This window comes from Haliotis cracherodii, unplaced genomic scaffold, assembly GCF_022045235.1.
Source record: "Haliotis cracherodii isolate W230 unplaced genomic scaffold, xgHalCrac1.p SCAF_13, whole genome shotgun sequence".
In the NCBI taxonomy this organism is placed as follows: domain Eukaryota; kingdom Metazoa; phylum Mollusca; class Gastropoda; order Lepetellida; family Haliotidae; genus Haliotis; species Haliotis cracherodii.
Window position 1 is genome coordinate 22,828,758 of NW_027266268.1, and position 21,170 is coordinate 22,849,927.

The 21,170-nt window shown below is 40.6% G+C and overlaps 1 protein-coding gene across 2 annotated transcripts in view; it reads right to left on the bottom strand.

The window, feature by feature from the left end:
- Nucleotides 1-12,235, bottom strand: part of LOC139459771 (laminin subunit beta-1-like) — a 61,590-nt gene extending 49,355 nt beyond the window's left edge. Inside the window, exon 1 of one of the 2 annotated variants that reach the window (XM_071241434.1) lies at nt 11,827-12,235. In XM_071241434.1, coding sequence (XP_071097535.1) covers nt 11,827-12,117 — 291 coding nt within the window. In that variant the 5' untranslated portion in view covers nt 12,118-12,235. Of the gene's footprint in view, nt 1-11,823 lie in introns of both variants that reach the window. The other variant, XM_071241432.1, reaches the window with a different exon arrangement.
- Between the last annotated feature and the right edge of the window lie 8,935 nt (nt 12,236-21,170).

Genomic DNA, 21,170 nt, shown 5'->3' on the forward strand with positions numbered 1-21,170 from the left:
TTACCATATTTTCTCCAAAAAAGAGTAATATGTAGAATAACCTACACGCAACTTGGAATTTTAGTAAGTTAGAATCACTTTCCTTTGAAATGATGACGCCAGTACTTAGTGTGGTTATGGGTTGAAATCTGCATATCGGGGGGGGGGGGGGGGGGGGGGGGGGGTAGCCTAGTGGTTAAAGCGTTCGCTCGTCACGCCGAAGTCCCGGGTTCGATTCCCGACATTGGTACAATGTGTGAAGCCCATTTCTGGTGTCCCCCGGCGTCATATTGCTGGAATATTGCTAAAAGCGGCGTAAAACCATACTTACTCAATCAGCTATCAGGGTCGTGTAATGGCTCGTAAACAAGATCGGAACCCGTATGAAATGACGAATTCGCATACAATGTATGTGTTCGTTTATATGTGGGGACTGCTGTTACTGATCAATACGTCCCGGGCTTAGGGACTTGGGAGATCGATAGTCGGTTTATGTACACATACACAGCTGATGAACGGTTCTTTCAAAAGTAAACACTCTCGGTGTATTCAAGTAACATCTTGACGCGGCACGCAGGGCAGTGTCACGGGAAGGCTCACTCGTGCTCAATGAAGGAAAAACCGATAAATCCGGACCAAAGCGTTCCCGATTAAATCGGTTTTTAAATATATTTACATAAATATTTTTTTATATTGTATTAACCAGCCTTCCTACAACTCGTGTTATGTGTGATTAAAACACCGTATTTATTAATCCACTTATGTATTCTAACTGTTGAAATCATATTGAAAGTTGTTTTATAACATTTCATGTTGCTTTGTATACATTGGGAGTTGTAGGTGTAAAATCGAAGAATGCCTATATATAAAATAAATTATCATAAGCCATGATCTGTACGTAAGGACATATGTGCGTGCGTGCGTGCGTGCATGCGTGTGTGCGTGCGTGAGTGCGTGCGTGCGTGCGTGCGTGTGTGTGTGTGTGTGTGTGTGTGGATATATAATCTAAACGAGCATCTTTTAATTAACTGAAAATGGAAGAAACATTCCTGAGGGCACATTCCAACATTCCAATATATAATATTAATGTAATTCATGTGCTATATAAAGGTTTGTACTATTTGAGGGATACAGTATCGTCAATAGCCTCATCAATCATATTTCGTAGTCCGAAATGGAATTAGGTGATATCAAATTTGTCTCAACTGGCACGAAACGTACACGTGCATTAGAAAGGTGTTGTGCACTGGTTGTGTTTGCATAGCTTCGTTACAACTGTCACCACGCTTCATTCGTGTTCGCATTAGCCACGTCGTATACAGTAATGAAAAAAGTTATTTTTACAGGTCGACCTCTTAGAATATGCCCAGAGTCCATGTGTGTTACATTGGGCGTCACACAAGCACTGTGCTCTGGGCGGGGTCCGTAACAGCAGTTGCTGCATCGTCTCAGTTACACGACCTCCTGGGCGGGGCTCCTAGCCAACATTCACAGCTGTGGAGATAGCTGATTTTCAACATCATGCATATCTCCGTTTCAAGCACGTTATTGAAGTCAGTATTTTTACGCGTGCACAGGTAATCAATGGTTAGTATTTGATGTGTGTATAGATAATTTCAACCGAGAGTCTTTTGATATTAAATATATCAAAGAGTGTTGATATATTTGATATCAAAAGACACGAGGGTGAGATTTTATTTATCATCCAACATCATTCTTCCACTTTTTTTCAGTTTGTAGACAGTAATAAGCAGTGTCTAAGTATAAAAAAAGTACTGCTAACAGCTTCACTAGCGGAGCCATTAATGATGTCATTTGTTTGCGACGTCATGGTAACCAATGACGTCTGCAAAGGATTGTGATGCATTTTCATTGCAGCGACATCTACAATGTTGGATGATAAACAGGTATCCGTGACGCTGAAGTCGGTATTTGACGTTTATACAGGTATCAGTGATGCTGAAGTCTGTATTTGACATGTATACAGGTATCAGTGATGTTGAAGTCGGTATTTGACATGTATACGGGTATCAGTGATGCTGAAGTCGGTATTTGACATGTATACAGGTATCAGTGATGCTGAAGTCGGTATTTGACATGTATACAGGTATCAGTGATGCTGAAGTCGGTATTTGACGTGTATACAGATATCAGTTATGCTGAAGCCAGTAGTTGACGTGTATACAGGTATCAGTGGTGCTGAAGTCGGTATTTGACGTGTATACAGGTATTAGTGATGCTGAAGTCAGTAGTTGACGTGAATACAGGTATCAGTGATGCTGAAGTCAGTAGTTGACATGTATACAGGTATCAGTTATGCTGAAGTCGGTATTTGACGTGAATACAGATACCAGTGATGCTGAAGTTAGTAGTTGACATGTATACAGGTATCAGTTATGCTGAAGTCAGTAGTTGACGTGTATTCAGGTATCAGTTATGCTGAAGTCAGTAGTTGACATGTATACAGGTATCAGTGATGCTGAAGTCGGTATTTGACGTGAATACAGATACCAGTGATGCTGAAGTCAGTAGTTGACATGTATACAGGTATCAGTGATGCTGAAGTCAGTAGTTGACATGTATACAGGTATCAGTGATGCTGAAGTCGGTATTTGACATGTATACGGGTTTCGGTGACGATGAAGTCGTAATTTGACGTGTATACAGGTATCAGTGATGCTGAAGTCGGTATTTCACGTGTATACAGGTATCAGTGGTGCGGAAGTCAGTAGTTGACGTGTATACAGGTATCAGTGGTGCTGAAGTCGGTATTTGACGTGTACACAGGTATCAGTGATGCTGAAGTCAGTATTTGACATGTATACAGGTATCAGTTATGCTGAAGTCGGTATTTGACGTGTATACAGGTATCAGTTATGCTGAAGTCAATATTTGACATGTATACAGGTATCAGTTATGCTGAAGTCGGTATTTGACGTGTATACAGATATCAGTTATGCTGAAGCCAGTAGTTGACGTGTATACAGGTATCAGTTATGCTGAAGTCAGTATTTGACGTGTATACAGGTACCAGTTATGCTGAAGCCAGTAGTTGAAGTGTATACAGGTATCAGTGGTGCTGAAGTCAGTAGTTGACGTGTATACAGGTATCAGTGATGCTGAAGCCAGTAGTTGACGTGTATACAGATATCAGTGATGCTGAAGCCAGTAGTTGACGTGTACACAGGTGTCAGTGATGCTGAAGCCAGTAGTTTACGTGTATACAGGTATCAGTGATGCTGAAGCCAGTAGTTGACGTGTACACAGGTGTCAGTGATGCTGAAGCCAGTAGTTTACGTGTACACAGGTATCAGTGATGCTGAAGCCAGTAGTTGACATGTGTACACAGGTATCAGTGATGCTGAAGTCAGTAGTTGACATGTGTACACAGGTATCAGTGATGCTGAAGTCAGTATTTGACGTGTGTATGTAAATCTATGCGATGTGTGGGTACAGCTACTCCATGTGAGCATTCGTCTTTAAGAAGATGTTACACTAGAAAATATTGTCTGACATACAGAGAACATCTATGAAAATATTTAATACAAATACGTTCTGCATAAAATATATTGCCATGCTAAAAAATCAATCGAGCCACCTGGATGCTTTATAAGACACATGTATTCAGAAGTGAAGTTTAGTATCGTGATGAGGAGAAGGTCTAAATGTGCAAACGTGCACTGTGTAATTGTGTAAATGTGCATTATGTATTTGTGTAAACGTGGACTGTGTAATTGTGTAAATGTGCATTATGTATTTGTGTAAACGTGGACTGTGTAATTGTGTAAATGTGCATTATGTATTTGTGTAAACGTGCACTGTGTAATTGTGTAAATGTGCATTATGTATTTGTGTAAACGTGCACTGTGTAATTGTGTAAATGTGCATTATGTATTTGTGTAAACGTGGACTGTGTAATTGTGTAAATGTGCATTATGTATTTGTGTAAACGTGCACTGTGTAATTGTGTAAATGTGCATTATGTATTTGTGTAAACGTGCACTGTGTAATTGTGTAAATGTGCATTATGTATTTGTGTAAACGTGCACTGTGTAATTGTGTAAATGTGCTTTATGTATTTGTGTAAACGTGGACTGTGTAATTGTGTAAATGTGCATTATGTAATTGTGCAATTGTGTAAATGTGCGTTGTGTAATATCCAAATTCTCTGCTTGACAATCCTATTTTCTCTGCTTCTCAATATGCAATACATAATATCACTTACATCCTTTATTAGGTGATAATTATCTTGTCACATTGTGGTTGGCTATTGTATTAAAATTAGTAGCTGCTTCACACAGGAAGTTCGGGTTCATTATGAACTCATTAAAATCTATTCATTTAACGGCAGTTACTCGGCTTAAAACTAATAGTATGTCCATAGACATAATCGACCAATACAGTGAAACTGCGTTTGTCGGGACGGCACCGTTGACAGTGAAAGCGGTATAACAAAAATGTATAAGAAATAAACATCTCTTTGTATTTAACTGGGCGTTCCAACATACAGTTAACTTCCGTAAAGAGGGGAGTCTGGATTAGCGGGGTCTTGTGTATTTGGATGATTCCTCTTTAGTTTCCACAACCTCAACTAGACATTCTCCAGTTTTGTTCTTTGAGATTCTGTCCTACATCCCTGGCTCGTTAATAAAACTGTGGAATGCCTTGTTTTCATCATGAGTCAGCAATTATTATTGTTGTTTTTGTTGTTATTATTATTGATGTTGTTATTATTGTTGTTGTTATTGATGTGTTTGTTATTATTAATGTTGTTGGGGGCGCGGGTGGCCCAGTGAGGCGCCGCGATTCGCTGTGCAGACTTGCGTCCCTTGGGAACGCCAGAAATGATAATGGGTTCGAATCACGGTTCGCCACGGCTATGTTTCTAGGTTTGTTAGCACCATACCCGTGCTCGTGGGTTTCACCGAAGTGGTAAACGTCTGAGACCTGCATCACTTCGGGCTTTCCTCCCACATTAAGCTGATATGCCGTGATATAACTGGAATACTGTTAAAAGCGGCGTTAAACCCAACTCACTCACCATTACTGTTGTTGTTGTTATTATTGTTGTTACTGTTATTATTGTTGTTGATATTGTTGTTATCATTGTCGTGATTGTTATTATTGTTGTTGTTTTTCTTATTGTTGTTTTTATTATTATTGCAGAGATTATTATCATTGTTGTAATTGTTATTGTTGTTATTTTCGTTATTATGTTTTTATAATTGGTATTTTTATTATTTTTGCTGAGATTGTTATTATCATTGTTGTGATTGTTATTTTTATTGTTGTTGTTATTATTGTTGTGTGTATGAATACCGATGAACTCGTACAAAAGTTATGTGTGCTACTCCAATAATTGGCACTAAAGTATTTACCCTTACTTTAAAATGCACATATAATTAAGGTAGCGCTAAAACGCTCTGTGCAAGAGGGTATGGGGGAACGATTCACCATCAACTTATGCCTGGCTTTATTACCTTTATAGACGGAAGAAGAAAGTCCTCAGTACCTCCTACAGTATCCCGTATTACACAATGTTTTGCTGGGCCGCCTTGAATTTATTCCAGCAATATCACAATGGAGGTGAAGAAGAATGGACAATGTAACCATGTAGGGAATCGAACTCGGTGTTGGTGTGCGGTGGTTTGAAGCGAAAGATTAACCCGCGATCCGAACACGTTCTTGACTGGCAATGCGTTGTTAAAAACAGTGAAGCGATTTATTCCTCTAGGGATTGTGCAGATGTCATGTGGAAACTGACTTGCTGTCACATGTACCTAATTTGTGAGAATGAGTGAGTGAGTATGGTTTTACGCCGCCTTTAGCAATATTCCAGCAATATCACGGCGGGGGACACCAGAAATGGGCTTCACACATTGTACTCATATCGGGAATCGAACCCGGGTCTTCAGCGTGACGGGCGAACGCTTTAACCACTAGGCTACCCGACCGCCCCCTTTTTTGAGAACAGTACGGGGAGGTGTCCAATTGAACATGCTCGCAAAGTTCCTTAAGCCATTAGTCCCCGGGGATATATAACCCGCCCCCGTGTTTACATCCTGGCAATTATATTCAGAATTCTAAACTGCCGGGTAAAAAAAAGTATGTACTTGAAACGTGGATTTGACCCCAAAATTACAAACCTTACTAAAACGTTACTCGGCTAAAAACAGCTAGTCGCCGAAACACTGCCAACGTGAGGCCCCCAGCACAGCTATGATACTGTTATCAGATACATCACCATCGAATAATCATTTCTTGTTTGTTTCATGTTTAGCCGCCAACGAACATGGGTGTATACTTTATTTGGCCCGACAGTTTTAAATTGTGAAAATCTCATTTCTCGTTCCTGGTGGGCTATTTTCAACCTGTGTGCAGGATCGTGTACAACTCTAGCTATATTTTTAAAAATTCATACTATTTTGTACATACACTCGCTTCGGCGTCATACAGTGGGCAAACAAATTGAAACATATTATCGGTTATAAAGAAAACAAAGACTTTGGCATGACAGCCGCTGATACTGTTAAAGGATTCAGGTGACAATCATAAGTAACCCTGAACCTGTGCTGTGGTGAGTGAGTGAGTGAGTTGGGTTTAACGCCGCTTTTAACAGTATTCCAGTCATATCACGGCGTGTCAGCTTAATGTGGGAGGAAAGCCCGAAGTGATGCAGGCCTCAGACGTTAACCACTTCGGTGAAACCCACGAGCACAGGTATGGTGCTGACAAACCTAGAAACATAATCGGGGCGAATCGGGATTCGAACCCACAATCATAGGTTTCTGGCGTGTCCAAGGGTCGCAACTCTGCACAGCGAATCGCGGCGCCTTAGACGACTGGGCCACTCGTGCCCCCTGTGCTGTGGTGAGTTGCCCAAACCATAAGGCGCACATACTGTCACAGAAGCCCGATTGTTATTATGTGTCTATGTACAGCTTCTGTGCGTAGGTATTGCTGACTCAGAGTGAACATAGGTTTGCGTTTGCTCAGGAAGAAAGAAGTTAAATCATGGCCTCAAGACATCACTAAACTTCATTGCAAATGGAAGAACGCCAACATCCGGACAACAAAATACGTCGACATGTCACGTTAACGTAGCGAAGACCGAAACACGTTAGCCCTTCAAGAGGGCACTTTCACACACGTACATGTTTTCCTGGTCGCAGGAACACTCCAGTTGTAAACTAGACTAGTGTAACCCTGACGGAAGAAACACTCAGGGACTGCATGGCACGCAGACGCACGTGCGTGTACACCAAAAGATAGAATGGAAACATGCGTTTGCGTACAGTTGCTGATAGAATTACGCCAGTCGGTACGTAACGTACGTACGTTCGTGTACATCTAGGCATGGCACGAAGACGTACGTGCGTGTACACCAAAAGATGGAATGGAAACATGCGTATGCGTACAATTGCTGATAGAATTACTCCAGTCGGTACGTAACGTACGTACGTTCGTGTACATCTTATGACAGAAATACAGCAAATGGTAAGTAGGGAGGTCCATTTCGTCGTTAAAGCTCAGATAGAAACTGAATTTCGTGTTTCTCTCTGTGACGTGTGTTGTTGCCCGAATGCTTTACGTGTGTGACAACATCTGATTTTACCTTTACAGTTACTTATTAAAAATACATATTAAACCTTAATAACGCCACATAATTTCGCATATGTGCGATATTTATCACAGTACATCAGAATTTATGAGGAGCATATATACCAATCTCATTAAAATCGGACCTCAGTTCTCGTGCCGCGACACAAAGTTCTGAGGACATCCCATCCCGACCAAAGAAATGACGAACAAGAAGCGGCCATTAGCCAATCAGAAATCAGCAATCTCGAGTTTTACGGCACTAGTTTCAAACTGGCGACTTCCATTCCAGACTGCGCTTTGAAAAGACTATTTTGACAAAGTTGTCGTTCCAAATTTGAAAACTGTACAAAAGAAAAATCTGGAAATGTCTAATAGACGGCCAAGGTGTCAGTGTTTCCCACGGGCAATGGAAAGTATCTCCCGTATCAAATGTTTATCCAGTTAAAGTTAGAGATGGAATCAGTCGTCCAGCCCGTAACCGTGGTTCGGAATACTCGGTGTTACCCTTTTCGAGGTTGCATGATTTGAAAACACATTCCCACGACGCCCTGATTGGTCGGATGAAACATAGTTCTGGCGTGACCTGTAATGGGATGTCCTCAGATATTTGTTTAGCAATAGCGAGGACTTAGATGTGATTTTACTAAGACTGAGCATGCACGGGTATATAACAAAGCAGGATAGTCCAAACCAGCAGGTCTCCATATATAAACTACATTCCATTAAGAGGCCTTTTTCAGCCCTGCAGCAGTGATAGGTGGAGCATATATATGCATTGCAGATGACTAACAAAGTAGCAGACAGCTTAGTGTCTAAAGCAGTGTAGACATTGTTACTTGGAACCTGAAATTATGAGCGTTTGTGTTGTGTTGATTAGGAGTGCTGTCAGCTCTGGATATAAAGAAGTCGAAGGTACGGGTTAGGTCTGTTCATGTTCTGCCAACGTAACCCATTCCCAATAACCTTTACTACCCAGTAGTAGTAGTAGTAGTAGTAGTAGTAGTAGTAGTAGTAGTAGTAGTAGTTAAAGGGAGACTCTGTTTTGCAAATATTACTTATACTAATCACTTTTACTACCCTTTGTGATAACAGTAAGCAGAATTAAAGGGGATATCTGTTCTGTCAAAATGACTTACTCAATTACCAATATTACATCAAGTAATAATAAATTAAAGGGGGGTCTCAGTTCTGCTAAAGGTATCTGTTCCCAATACCTTTAATACTCACTGTAATAGTAACACGATTTAAAGGGGTTTCTGTTTTGCCAAACGTACCCACCAAAATAACTTTTATTACCCCTGTAATGATAAGAATTAAAAGGGGTCTCCTTTCTGTTCTGCTAAAACTATCTATTCCCAATTCCTTTAATACTCACTGTAATACTTAAAAGATTTAAAGGGGATCTCTGTTCTGACAAAATTACTTATTCCAAATAATCTTTACTACTCCTTTAACAATAAGACCTAAAGTGAGTTTATGCTTCACTATCTAGTATCTAGGTTCTTATTATTAATAAGACGTCCTCTATGTGTATATGGATAATTATTAACTGCAAATTTGAGTTGACAGATGAACAGATGGGTTTGAAATAGTTTTCATGAAACTTTCTTGGAGTGCCAAATGGTCCAAGCGTAACTTCTCTTTACATTGTCGATCGTTATATCCAGAGTTGACTTTTAATGAAACCTTGTTAACTCGATGTCGTTTATCTTCGTATAAACAGTATATGAGAAATCGGTAGTTCGAGACAAACTAAGTGCAGATGCCCGACCAAAAGGATTCTGCCGGGACTATAATGTCATAACGCCTAAATCAATATATCGAGTTCACGGACTTCGAGTTAACACGTTTTCATTGTATGTGATTTCTAAATACAGTGCTGACCTGGATGTAGTCAAAACCTTCAGGCTCTCACATCAACCGTACCATTACATTGCCAACACCAATAGGAGCCTGGAGATTTGCACTACAACACCATCATGCATGGTTACACGGGTATGTGAACTGGGCCCGGTATACTGCAGCGTGCCCGGCCACGTGGTGGCACCGCTCGGGGACGGATAGCAGGGGGGGGGGGGGGGGGGGGGGGGTCATATCTCACTATAGAATAGGGCGGGGTTAGGAGGTGAAGTATTACTAAAGGGCCATATGTTCCCGCTACATCATGGCGTTTTATTACAGTCTCGCCAACCAGTGACTACAAGCATGGACAACATTCAACCATCGGGGTATGATGACACGCAATCAGTCAAATCAGGGCTTATCCCGTGAAGACCCGGGTTAGAATTAGTCTTCAAGAACCCATGCTTGCCTAAGAAGTGACTATGCTTGTCGTAAGAGGCCATTAATGGGATGGGATGGTGAGGCTCGCTGACTTGGTTGATGTGTGTCATCGTATCCTAATTGCGTGGATCGATGCTCATGATGTCAATCACTGAATTATTTGGTCCAGACTTGATTATTTACAGACCGCCGTCATATAGCTGGAATATTTCTGAGTGGGGCATTAAACAACAAACTAACAAATAAGAAAATTAGGGTTTGACCACCTGATTATTTTAAGGGTACACTGGGGCGTATTCTGACCCTGAATCTCCCCAGAGATATATATTTAGAACAAGGATTTGACAAACAGCCCCCTGGCAACGTCCCCGAGCGGATGTAGCATAGCAACAGTGGTGCAAGGCAACATTGGGAGGAATGTAATTAAAATATTCTTACCACACGAGAAGGAAACAGAAACACATTCATTAGGAAAACATGTTTAAATGTAAACGATACCAATATAAATACGTATCGTTAAAATATAAAATATAAATATAAATCATGTATTAGGTTCATACCAAAGCAGCTGTATATCTACTTACGTGAATAAATCCCTGAAATAATTTAACCAGCATTCGCTTACATTTAATTCAACGTTACTCATGCATAAGCATATATGAACATATAATTCATCTTCATTCGGATACATCAATCTGTCAGCAATGTAAAATATATGAACATGAAAGACAATCACACATGCTAATGATGTATATAATTAAATATTATATATTAACTGACTAGAAAAAATTACGTTCACTGGTATAATAGAGCCATTTAAACCATATTAATACATAACACAATATCTACTGGAAAATTGGCGTAAATTCTCTTTTAATGTAACTGAAAGGGGCCCTGACAAGTCTAAGTTAAAAGTACTCTCTATATATCAAAGTTTAGGATATCACCGTTGTATAGGAGACGACATCGTGATAATCCATGCACGTGCATCTCCCACAGATTTTGCAAGGCAATACAATTTCGTATTTAAAAAATCAAACAAAAAGATGTTACCAATTACGTTTTTGTTCTTTGACAGTTAAGAAGGAAATCAAAGAAGGCATTTTCGATAGAATAGATGGTTATTATTTCTTTTGACAATTAAAAGTTTCATTTCTTTTCTCGACCGTTATTAATATACAACCATCTCATCAATATCATATTTATTTCTTCTTCCAGATTTATGAAATTTCAATTAAAAGGAAGACAGGGCGAGAATGAGAGTGGTATGAAGATCATGTAATAGGTGGAAGTCTTTGAAAGGCATTTAGAAGTGATACACATACGGAAGAGAATTCATGGATGTCAACTTCTTTATTATGAGGAGCACAACGTTAAGGAGTATATGCTTACTCCTTCATCGGGTGAATGTATGCTATGAGACAGAGAACATATATATGTACAGTGATAATTTCGTCCTGGCTTCCAGTTGTCCATAACTATCAGCGCCAAGTATATGTTGGTTCCCCTTGTTAAGTTTCCATGGCCACCTTTTGTTATCTTATTACCGTTGTTGTTCTTACATGTACATATATATACTCTCTGCCTCATAGCATTCATTCAACTGATGAAGGAGTAAGCATATACTCCTTAACGTTGTGTTCCTCATAATAAAGACGTTGACATCCATAAATTCTCTTCCTCATGTAAAAGATTGAAGGTGAAGTCATTTTTCATTTTCAGAAATCTTAATATCAGAATTCATGTCGTTCACGCGAATAAATATACAGACAGTTCTTCATGTTACCCTGCAACGCGGTATCCGGTAAGACAAATATCACACCTGATAGTTTTAAGACAATAATACTAACGAATTATGTTTAGCTGATCGTCACGTAAACCACGTATTGACGTGACATGAATATACAGTATATAACGCAGTTAAGCCTAAAGGACTTCAAATGACTCATGAAAGCTCACCACATCTCCAAGTCGAAGGTAGAAATCGGTTGTTGTTTGCCCACAGGTGACGTCGGGCGGCGTTACCGTCAACGTCATGTTAATGTTTTCAACGTTCTCCGTCGAGGCAAAACATGCCATGTCTTGACGCGTGCTTGACACACAGTTACGGTATGGAACTACAGAATTGGTACATATTATCACAGAGAAAAACACCACACAATACACAATCCACTTGATGGAGAAGGCCGTCTCCCTCTTGCCCCTGTCGATATAACGATGATCAGACATGTAGCCTTGCGGGGATGCTGCCATTTTGATAAGTTGCTGTCCGTTTCCGAGTGAAACTTAAACGATACTCCACAAAGAACATTCAGCTGAACACAAGTCACATAGTTTGAAACTAAATCTTTCCGGGGCTACTTCGAAGATCGGGAATTCACTCACATTGACGCCTCAACACATGTTGCACACGTCGATATTGACTGCTGGTCGCTGATTGGCTGAACTCATGTTGAATAGCAAGGTGGAGGTTGGGAGAATTTGAGCCTGCCGTTAATACACGTGGTTCGTAAAGGCAGGTGGTTGAACTACAAATGGCTGTCGATATTTATTTTGAATTCTGTCACGCACAACATATTTAATTTTACACGCATTGACTCAGTTTCCAATATATGTGAGGGACAGGTTTAACACTTCACGGGTGCCCCCGGTGGGGCAGGATACGATCACCTTTTCGCGAACACCCGGTATCATTACTATTTGATAGTGATTCATAAACACATGCTCATGATATAGTCTGAATTGTACAATCGACTCTGCTTTATTCAGAAATTTCTATTGGATATGGAAAGGGTTTTGTCGCTTTATTTATATTAAACTTTCCCTTTATGTCGAGCAATATTCCAGCAGCGCCAGCCTTGGTGTCCACGTTTCATAGCGTTTGAAGTACAGTTCAGCATGCTGGGTCTACCAAGATTTCAAAGGGCGCCATGATACAACCCTTAATGTAAATATTACTCTAAATGTAAAAGATTTTACATTAAGGGTTACGTGTTAACTCTTGTTACAACCCTTAATGTAAATATTACTCTAAATGTAAAAGATTTTACATTAAGGGTTACGTGTTAACTCTTGTTACAACCCTTAATGTAAAAATTACTCTGAATGTAAAAATATTTTACATTAAGGGTTGCGGGTTTATCCTTGTTACAACTCTTAATGTAAACATTTTTACATTAAGGGTTGAAGTGATAGATAATATTTTTTACATTAAGGGTTATCACTATGAAATAATACCTATCGAACTTTCTTGAAACTTCGCAGATTTAATTGTTCGTTACTTTGTCTAGATGTGCAAATGACTAATCATTTTTAGTTCTCTCTATACAGCGACCGGCCACCTGGTTGTTATATTCAGGTTTCATAAAAGGGTTTATGACCCCTAACCCTTTAACCGATTTTTATCAAACTTACTGTTTTACACAGGTTATTTTTCGATACTCTGCAAGGTAACCTCGTTACTATCCTATACCGTAACGAGGGAAAGGAGGACTCAGCCCAAGCAGATCAGACCAAGTTGTTGGGTTGTTAGAATGGTCCATTTACAGAGTTTTAGTCATAAAATAATGGACATTTTGTTGCAATATTACGGATATGACAGTTAAGCATACACCAGAATCATATGCTATTACAAACGAAAGGAATTCCAATGCAATAATGTTTGGTTAAAAAAAAACGTATTTTTCGGATATGAAGTCTATATCTTTTCTATAGCAGTTTAGCATATCCTGAGGTAAAACCATTGTTGATTGAAAATAGCGAAAAAGAACATTAGGCATACTGACTGTAGAGTATTTCATATCAGTTAGGAACCGACCATTCGATCTTCTGTGGGAATTGACATAAGCTCACAACGAAACTTCGTACCAGGTGAGCTGTAAAAGCTATCTTTCGACATATTTTAGGTATAAATCGTATTGTGAATAGATTTCGCAAGACGGATGACGCACGCCGTACAAAGACGGATGGCAATACGTCACATAAGCCTTTCGGACATCTTACAATGCGACAATGCCACAAATGGCCCAAATGTCGCGTTGTCGCATTGTCGCAATGTCGCGCTTTGGCTAATTTTGACACTTTTTGCTTGTTTTTGCAAGGGCAACAATGCGACAACGCTTCAATATCCCTTGCAGTATTCCACATACAGCCGCAACATATTACAACTTGTTTGGGGGTAAACAAGATTATAAAGATTTTATATTATTATGAAAAGACAAGAGACAATAATTGACACATTTCAAAACAGGGAGCGACTGAATAGAACATCTGCCAGACTCATCTTGCCTAGAAACATAATAAATCAGCTGGCCTTGACGACATCTATGGAAGCCATTGTACAAACATGGTTTGAGTGTTAAATTCGGTAAAATGTTACAATCCTTATACAGTAATGTAAAGGCTTGTGTTCGTTCAAACAACAGAGTGCAGAGTTGCGTCCCTTGGTCACGCCAGAAACCTATGATTGTAGGTTCGAATCCCGGTTCGACCCGATGATGTTTCTAGGTTTATCAGCACCATACCCGTACTCGTGGGTTTCACCGAAGTGGTAAACGTCTGAGGCCTGCATCACTTCGGGCTTTCCTCCCACATTAAGCTGACACGCCGTGATATCAATGGAATACTGTTAAAAGTGGCGTTAAACCCAACTCATGCACTCACTAAATGCCCAATAAATGTTCAGTCACCGATTTGATAGTCAGTTCCAATTCTCCCTTTCACAATATGTGTGTTCAGAATTGAACACATTTCCAAAAGAGTTTTTCCAAAGTAATTTATCACAAGAATATCTTTCCATCTCAAATTGTGCAAAAACATCTACCAAGTAATTATTACTTTCAACATGGTGAATAACATCGTTCTCCACATAGTCCCGCGTCACACCGGTTCTACTGTTCATGTACAATGGACCTGTAAGGATCCGGGGTAGAACAGGTCTTCAGCAAACCATTCTTGCCGTAAAAGGCGACAATGCTTGTCGTTAGAGGCGACTAACGGGATCGGGTGGTCAGACTCGCTGACTTTATTTATGCATGTCATCATATCCCAAATGCATGGATCGATGGTCATGATGTCGACCACTGGATTGTCTACATTTACAGGCCACCGTCATGTTGCTGGAATATAGCTGAGTGCGGCGTTAAACAACAGGCAAACAAACAAACAAACAAATCCAAGTACAATGATAGAAACAGCTGGGTCCTCTTCCAGTGTACTCAATAAAAAATACAACAAAATCTCTACCCCATTTTGTCTATCTTTGTTATTATAACCAGGTCGATCTCTCCGACTGGATATATGTAAATACACATAATGTAGCTCTACTAAAACCAAACATACGTTTATCCAACAGAATAGTAATAGCATGGTATCTGTATCGAAAATCAATAACACGTCTTAACAGTGAATATTTTATCAAATGTATTACTCCCGAATACCTCCCGAACTTGGACCTTCTTGTGGCTGGTAAACAAAATAAGTTTATATTCTGGAAAAATGTCACTAATGTAATTTTCTTTTGACTATTTTTCAAATAAAGCAACAATGTCATGTTCAGATACAAAAGAAACAAAGCCAATGTCGGACAGTTTGATGGTTAAATCTTCTATATTCCTTGCAATGTATTTTGTTATGCTTTTGCATAACCTTCGACCTTGACGGCAGCACCCGCTCCTGATCCACCGTTGACGATGTTCGACTTGAGTCGTGATCTGCGACTAGAGCCGACAACTGATGCGCACCACCTTCCAGAGTAGTAGCTGGCATGTCCTCCATGACGAGCCTGCCATTCTTGTAATAGCCCCTCTTGTTCTCAGATCTGAGCAAAGTCAGTTTCTCACGCTGTTGTTTATTACGAATAAATGCAAGAAACCGAGGAAAAACAATAAAACACGTGACAATTGCAAAAAGTATCCAATCAAACTTTGTTTATAAGATTATTTTACATTAAGGGGCGATATGTATGATATTAACCCTAAATATAAAAAAAAATTTTTTTTTTTCATTAAGGGTTGCGCGTTGTTACTCTTAGTGAAAAAAAATTTACATTAAGAGTTAACAGGTAACCCTTAATGTAAAAATGTTTACTTTAAGAGTAATTGTTCCATTAAGGGTTGTGACAGCGCCATACTACCCTTGCTCAAGGGTTATTGTCAGTGTTAAAACATCCAAAGCCTTAGTAAAACTTTCACATAGGTTTATGGTAGCTAGGCATGTGGAGGACAATTCCATCAGTGACCAAATTGTCTGATGCAATTCCCTGTTTTGACGTGTACTATGTGGTCTTGCATGTGTTTGTGACGGGTGCCACCGGTAGGGCGGGAAGGATAGGCTCACCTTGTCGCGGTCACCTGTTATCATCACTACTTGATAGTGACTCAAAAACACATGCCTATGACACAGAGGGTGTCGTACAAAGATCTCTGCTTTTAGCTTTTAGCAAAGCATCCCTATGGTTATTTAAATCGTTTTGTGACTTTTATTTAAAATCGCCATAATCGCTCACTCACTGCTACACCAGCTTCATGCACGATGCAGCATCCAGATGATTCATCACAAACCCGTTCCCTTTCTACTTTTCATCAGTATATATCTATTTTTGCCCATTTAAAACGTTCGTTGATAAGAGAGATTGGGGGTGGGGAAGAGAAAGGGGGAGTTTGGTTCTCATCCCAGTCAGCAGTTTTCCAGGGGTGGGGGTATATTTTGTTCAGGATTGGGGGCTGACATATTTTACTTTATTAATTTTGGGGTTTTTTGGGGGGGTTTTCAATTTCGTTTTATCCGGCATTACAATTCAGGTATGTACTAAGATAAAGGTTCATAACCTTATTATCCCTTAGTGATTTACATGGACACTTCATATATTAATGAAGTACAGGGTGAAAGAATATAGTTCTTTTAATATTCATCCGAACATGACTCACTGACATTAGACATATTTTTGACATGTATAAATATTTTATTGATCGCATTTTGATTTACGTTTTCAGGATTTGGTCTCATGGATGTACAAGCCGTTTCAGCCAGTAAAACCCCGTACACACCACTAGCATGCTTGTGTGACTCATACCCACCACGGATCCGAGTAGAAGTTTAGAACCCATGGAGTTTCACATTATATACTCAAAAAAGGCAGGGGATCATGAAATATGAGTGTGATGATCATTCGACAGAATAAATATAAGCTCTGAAAAAGGGCTGTGGTGTTTAAATGATGGAATGGTTTCAGCACCTAAACGTCACATCCTAACACACACGAAATAGTACACGTGCACCATGCCATTGTCAAATCGCTCTTAACCATTGGTATTGTTTTGTTGGTTTTTTTTCTTTTTCGTTTTTTTTTCTTTTATTTCTTTTTTCACCTTTATTGACAACAGAGAAACCACGATTTACACATTCCCTTACATACCCACGTGGTTAAGGGTTACTGGGATGGTAAGAATTTCTTTCTACACCGAATGACACAATAATGTGGTGGATGGGATAGGTGTTGTAGGGGGTGTGCACCAGACAAGAGGCAGGGTACGGAGGATGAGATAGGAGAGAGCAGTATCTAATCTAAGTTTAGAATTGGTATTGTTGATTTTCAATATCCATTGTAACCGGTCAGCTCTCTACTCTTGCTTTAATACAGACTGCGAATGCATCGTCTTCAACGTGTTGAACGCCTACGGGCACATGACATGATTCAAACTGGTAGAGCTCAGCTAAAGTTAGCCAATATGTTCAATATGTCTCAATCTGTGATTTGCAGACTTTGGAACAGGTTTCTGCAGACACAAATTGTCCATAATCGGCCCCGCACAGGGCGCCCTAGGTCAACAACACAGGAGTGTAGAAACTGGGGGAATCGCTGATTAAACGAGTCCAGATTCACTCTGGATTTACTTGATATGCGTGTAGCGCCGATTGGGGGTAGGTCTGTAATGATATGAGGCGGTATCACTTTGACATCCAGAACGCCACTGCATATTGTCCATGGTCCATGGAGCCAATAGTTGCGCCGTTTGCGCGCCATGCTGGTCCACGTTTTCCCTTACAATGCGATAACGCTCGTGCCGACCATGCACTTATCGTAACTGACTACCGCCAGCACCAAAACATCACCGAAATCAAATGGACAGCAATGGGTCCCGATCTTTCCCTCATAGATCTCGTCTGGGACGTCAGAAGGCCCGCTCTACGATGTCCGAACTGGGCTAGGTGCTGCAAGAAGAGTGGAAATTTTTAATGTGAGATTGATTCGGACAATACCACGCCGTATGAATGGATGCGTGACCAATCGTGGGTTATACCCCTATGACCAGTCGTGGGTTATGTCCCTATGACCAGTCTCGGGTTATACCCCTATGACCAGTCGTGGGTTATGGCCCTATGACCAGTCTCGGGTTATACCCCTATGACCAGTCGTGGGTTATGTCCCTATGACCAGTCTCGGGTTATACCCCTATGACCAGTCGTGTGTTATGCCCCTATGACCAGTCTCGGGTTATGCCCCTATGACCAGTCTCGGGTTATGCCCCTATGACCAGTCGTGGGTTATGCCCCTATGACCAGTCTCGGGTTATGCCCCTATGACCAGTCTCGGGTTATGCCCCTATGACCAGTCTCGGGTTATGCCCCTATGACCAGTCTCGGGTTATGCCCCTATGACCAGTCTCGGGTTATGCCCCTATGACCAGTCGTGGGTTATGTCCCTATGACCAGTCTCGGGTTATGCCCCTATGACCAGTCTCGGGTTATGCCCCTATGACCAGTCGTGGGTTATGCCCCTATGACCAGTCGTGGGTTATGCCCCTATGACCAGTCTCGGGTTATACCCCTATGACCAGTCGTGGGTTATGTCCCTATGACCAGTCGTGGGTTATGTCCCTATGACCAGTCTCGGGTTATGCCCCTATGACCAGTCGTGGGTTATGTCCCTATGACCAGTCGTGGGTTATGTCCCTATGACCAGTCTCGGGTTATACCCCTATGACCAGTCTCGGGTTATACCCCTATGACCAGTCGTGGGTTATGCCCCTATGACTAATCGTGTGTTATGTCCCTATGACCAGTCGTGTGTTATGCCCCTATGACTAATCGTGTGTTATGTCCCTATGACCAGTCGTGTGTTATGCCCCTATGACTAATCGTGTGTTATGTCCCTATGACCAGTCGTGGGTTATGTCCCTATGACCAGTCTCGGGTTATGTCCCTATGACCAGTCTCGGGTTATGCCCCTATGACCAGTCTCGGGTTATACCCCTATGACCAGTCTCGGGTTATACCCCTATGACCAGTCTCGGGTTATGTCCCTATGACCAGTCTCGGGTTATGCCCCTATGACTAATCGTGTGTTATGTCCCTATGCCCAGTCGTGGGTTATGTCCCTATGACCAGTCGTGTGTTATGCCCCTATGACCAGTCGTGGGTTATACCCCTATGACCAGTCGTGTGTTATGCCCCTATGCCCAGTCGTGTGTTATACCCCTATGACTAATCGTGTGTTATACCCCTATGACTAATCGTGTGTTATGCCCCTATGCCCAGTCGTGTGTTATGCCCCTATGACCAGTCGTGGGTTATACCCCTATGACCAGTCGTGTGTTATACCCCTATGACTAATCGTGTGTTATACCCCTATGACCAGTCGTGTGTTATGCCCCTATGACCAGTCGTGTGTTATGCCCCTATGACCAGTCGTGTGTTATGCCCCTATGACCAGTCGTGTGTTATACCCCTATGACCAGTCGTGTGTTATGCCCCTATGCCCAGTCGTGTGTTATGCCCCTATGACCAGTCGTGGGCTGTGTCCCTATGACTAATCGTAGGGGCATAACCCATTATTGATCGCCGCCAACACGTTCTAATGATGGCCATGTTACACCTAATCCTCCTCTTATCCATCCATTGCCGTCAATCGATACCTATTTGTATTTCTGAAGTCATCTGTTATTTTCGTATATACTATTTTTTGGAGAGTATATATGAGTGGTATAGACGCGTAAGTGATGACACGTGCATATGACATATGACAAATGAGGCATTCGGGATGCTTGTGTATGTTACATAGAGACCCCACCCTTAAATTCATGATTAAGACATAATACTGGACGTATACAAATCATAAATCAATACACAATCTGTCCTCGAGGACAAATTGATTTTGCATCATGTGTGACAAACGCACATTGTCAGATTACGTCAAATAATATGAAGGGAAAAAAGTATTCGATATAATATATATTACAAACAACACACAGGTTGCCACGTGTGGATCCGTGTGTCGCTGCCACGCCCATCAAACAGCCATGATGAATACATATACCATGTATTAACATAGGAACGAAATGTGGAATGTTTCGTTACCAACATTAACCCCTTTTCCACACATATCATTGACATTGAAATACGATTCTGAGGGTTATATTACCCTAGTTGTGATCTTGCAGACTCACGTGGACTCTCATGGACTCTCGTGGACTCTCGACCATAATGTAAATGAGACAGAACAAGACCGGGGGCATTCAACACGATATACCTTAGACACGAAGCCGTCACTTTTGGTATTTTAAACCATGAGAACCGTTATGAACTTGACTCAGGGTCACCATTCACAATCATTTGACCAGACCAGTATGATCGATGCTAGAATGAAAGATCTGCCATTTTCCCCTCAAAAGGGATTTTATTTCGGAAATTATCGTGTCTTGTAAACCTTTCGTTCAGAATTTACAGTTCCACTAAACAAGAAAATATGGTAATTGGCACAGTAATTTTTTTATTTCTTTTTCCTTCCCTCGAGTATTCTTTTGATGAAAATTCGTCAAAAAGGAATATATTAGTTTGGTTTCAACATACTTTTACATGTATTTATGAAGTTACTATCAATCTATAAAATTCATACAGCACTCAGCTTAATGTCGAGTCTTTAATCTGTGGAAGATTATCTTATTCACGTTGTCATATCATTTTTTAATGTGCAATGTGCACGATACACGGATTTACCATTGGACGAGAGGCCGGTCACATGACCGCGAAACCGACGTTTATAAGTGTATGAACGACACATTTTGACGTTCATACCTTTCTTCACTCACTTACTTTTGAAATAGGCGTTTCTCCAGGAATGTTGAAGCAGTACGTCAGTGTTTTCGTCAATTAAATCAATAATAAAATTCATAATGATCAAATATTTTAGTTCCTTTTTCTTAACGATTGAAAGATGTACAACGTCAAAACTGGCTTTGCAATCTACATGGGAAAGTAAAATTAAGATTTTATTAACAGTGTCATTATGTGCTACAACCAGAACAGTA